The sequence below is a fragment of the Parasteatoda tepidariorum genome, unplaced genomic scaffold (genome assembly GCF_043381705.1).
Source record: "Parasteatoda tepidariorum isolate YZ-2023 unplaced genomic scaffold, CAS_Ptep_4.0 HiC_scaffold_3159, whole genome shotgun sequence".
In the NCBI taxonomy this organism is placed as follows: Eukaryota; Metazoa; Arthropoda; class Arachnida; order Araneae; family Theridiidae; genus Parasteatoda; species Parasteatoda tepidariorum.
Window position 1 is genome coordinate 1 of NW_027261648.1, and position 3,611 is coordinate 3,611.

Consider the following 3,611-nt stretch of genomic DNA (forward strand, 5'->3'; position numbering starts at 1 on the left):
TATGAGACGTACTGTAAAGTTTTAATAATGACATATTTTGCACGAGTTTATAGGCAATACTTTTATATTTAAACATACATGTAATGGGTTTTTATTCAGGAGATTTTTCATATACTTCCGATTTGTATTTATTTTAAACGTATTGCATTACAATGTTAACCAATTGATACACGAACGTAAATAAGTGCAAACCGGTTTCAGTCGAGTAAAAACAATAAAGCTGTATAGTATCACCTGATAATTAAGATTTTACATAGAATCTTATAGAGCGTCTAATAATTAGGCTAGGGACTGTAGGTTAGAATTAGTTACTTAACATATAAAAATCATTTAGTTGTCGATCAAAAGTAAATTACCAGTTTTTAATTTATCTCAGTGTGATATTTATATATAATTCTGTCTCCAATGGGATATTTTTAACAGTTTAATTGTTTCTTTTAGAGCTGCTATCAATACTATAAATGCGTCTCTAGGAGGAGGAGTCACTGCGCTTATAGCAACGTAAGTTTTTTTCTTTATCAAAGAAACATGCTGAAACATAATTGTTAAAAAAAAAATTCAAAATTTTTATCAGATCATAAACGAGATCTATTTAGCATTCGGTTAAACTATTTACATGCAATGGTAGAAAAATTCTTTTAATTCTAATTTAATAAAATATTATCCCTTACCTTTGCTACCACAAGAAAAATCATTTCCCGAAACTGCAGAAACTCCCTAAAAAATTAAAGAAATGCTCAAAAAGTGTATATAAGATATTTGAGTTTAATTATCGTGATCAACAATTCTTTTTTTCTGAAGATTACATTTTTACTTAAAACCATGTTGTCGTAGGCCAGGGGTGGCAAACCTTTATACACCAACGTGCCATTTTCTCCAAAAAATTGCTTAATGAGGTCATAGATGTGCCGTCAAATAGTTTTGACTTCGTGATTATTGGGAAAATAATAATACTAAATACAACTCAAAACTCTTTATTTGCATTGAAAATTTTTTTTTTTGCAATGTCTCAGTTATACACATTGTGTCGCGTGCCATTGGTTCGCCATCCACGTAGGCCCTCAAGGCAAGGTGGTGTGACTGTTCTTGTTTTCCACTAGCGCCATCTATGGCCCAGAATTCGACTTTAAGTCATACCCGTTTATTAGGTGGACAAATTTATACATCAATTCGTTTAACTGTAGATCGTATTTTTGAACTGAACTACAGAAGGATCAATCTCCAATCCAGTAACCTCAGTGGAATAATTTGTTACTTTGGGAACATGGTGGACTTTGTGACCCAGCAGATTTAACGCCTACCAGTCATCATTTACTTTCACGGGGAATATTCGGTCGGTTGGATTCGAACTCCCATTCTCACAAACAGTCCTGCAACCCGGCTATCCCGGCAAAAAAAAAATGCTGAAGCATAATTATTAAAAACAATATTTAAACTAAATTTTTAAAAACTTTTATCAGAACATACATGACATCTAATTGACATTCGGTTAAACTATTTACATGCAGTCGTGGAAAAATTCTTTTAATTCTAATTTAATAAAATATTTCGTGTTACCTTTGCTACCACTAGGAAAAGTCATTTGCTGAAACTGCAGAAACTCCGTAAAATTAAAAAAAAAGGCTTAAGAAGTGTGTATAAGATAATTGAGTTTAATTATCGTATTTAGCTATTTTTTTTCCTGAAGATTTCATTTTTACATAAAACTTTTCTTTAGTATTGTTTTCATAAAGGTATTTAATAAAGTATCTATAATGTATAATTCATAACAGCATTTGAAAAAAAACCCAGCTTAATACGTTCATGAAAATCGTTAAGTGTTTCACTTAAAACTTTCTCAACTGAATATGTGTCGAACCTTTCAGTCGTATTACACCCATATAAACGATTCTGTAGTGGAAATGAACTTTTCAGATATGAACCCAAATGACCATGACACTCTAGGTAGAAGGATTACTAGTCGCGTGACACTCTCAGATTCAATTCAGCTATGGTGTTTTTTGCTAACATACATGTCTTTAGAATTTCGGTTTCGCTTGTTTTTGATTTCTAACTTTTTATTCAAATCGTTATTAATTTCTTTTTTTTTTATAATTTCGTATCGTTAGTTTTATTTATTTAATATTTTCTAACATACAATAATAATTATATATTTTCATTTCCAGATATCTAAAAAATAGGTCCTTTGGCGTGAGTGACACTGTCAATGGTATATTAGGAGCATTAGTTGGAGTAACAGGTATAATTACAATGCAATGACATCTCAATGCATACATATTTATTAGCATGAAGTACCCTTTCGTTACAAGCGCCGGTTTAACACGGCGTGATACAATTTAAAAACCAGTAATATTGTTACTGTCCGAAATCACGAGAATGTTGACTTTCAAAAGTGAATGTCAACAATAAAATAGTCGGAGCCACTATAGCTCAGTGGTTAGAGCACTGGTCTTGTAAACCTGAGGTCGTGAGTTCAATCCTCACTGGTGGCTAAATCAATTCTATTTTGTCACCGTGATCGTATACTGGTTAGTACATTGCGTTGTGGCCGCAATAACCCAGATTCGAATCCTGGTCACGGCAAGAATTTGTTTTCGGCCGGGATAGCCTGGCTGGTAGGGCACTGGGCTCATGTCCAAGAGGTCGTGGTTTCGATCCTCGCCGATCGAAGACTCTCCGTGTAGTAAATGGTGACTGATGCACGTTAAATCTGTCGAGTCACAAAGTCCTCCATGTTCCCATAACAAATCACACCTCTGGGGGTACTGATCCAGGAGTTTCCTTGTCTTCTGGATTGGTTCAAAATTACAAGGCTACGGAGTTGAACATTAGTAGTCGTAAACCCAAAATTGGGTTGATTGTTCAACAACGGTTATGAAATAAAATAAAATAGTCGGAGCCGCGATGGCTCAAGGAATAGAGCGGTCGGCTTCCAATGAGGCTAACCTAGTTCGAATCCCAGTCGATACGAGTTCCGCATCCGGCTTGCACTGACCACAGTGCTGACGCGAAATATCCTCAGAGGTAAACGGATCATGAGTTAGAGTCGCCTTGCCGTCAGGCTAACCGTGGGAAGTTCTCGTGGTCTTCATCTCCATGTAACGGAAATGAGCGCTAGCCCTATCAAAAACTTCTCCGCGAAGGCAAATTTCTCCCAATACTCGATCTAGGAGTTTCCTTGTATTCTGGATTGGGTTCAAAATGACAAGGCTACGGAGTTGAACCTTAGTAGTCGTAAACCCAAAATTGGGTCGGCTGTTCAACGACGGTTATAAAATAGAATAAAATGAAATTGTCGCTGGGTTAGAGTCCGTTTGCCGTCAGGATAACCATGGGAGGTTTTCGTGGTTTTCCCCTCCATGTAACACAAATGCGGCTTAGTTCCATTAAATAGCCCTATACGAAGGAAAATTTCTCCTAATAGTTTATCAAGGAGTTACCTTGCCCTCTGCATTTTGTTTAAACTATAAGGCTACTGAGTTGAACAATAGTAGTCGTAAACACAAAATTAGGTTGCCTGTTCAACGGTAGATAATAATAAAATAAAAAAAAATATTTCATGTTGAATGGGGAAAAGGCCCATCTGAGGTCTCAGACTCCCTGTTCGAACT

The 3,611-nt window shown here is 35.6% G+C and overlaps 1 protein-coding gene and 1 non-coding gene across 2 annotated transcripts in view; both read left to right on the forward strand.

The window, feature by feature from the left end:
• Positions 1-441: 441 nt before the first annotated feature.
• LOC122273244 (putative ammonium transporter 3) overlaps positions 442-3,611 on the forward strand; it is a gene marked incomplete at both ends in the record, with an annotated part of 5,234 nt that continues 2,064 nt past the window's right edge. The window contains 2 exons of the mRNA XM_043057316.1: positions 442-501; positions 2,166-2,239. Of these exons, the coding sequence (XP_042913250.1) occupies positions 442-501; positions 2,166-2,239 (134 nt within the window). The remainder of the gene's footprint in view (positions 502-2,165; positions 2,240-3,611) is intronic.
• TRNAT-UGU (transfer RNA threonine (anticodon UGU)) lies at positions 2,420-2,492 on the forward strand. Its single transcript has one exon. It is a non-coding gene; the product is annotated as a tRNA-Thr (tRNA).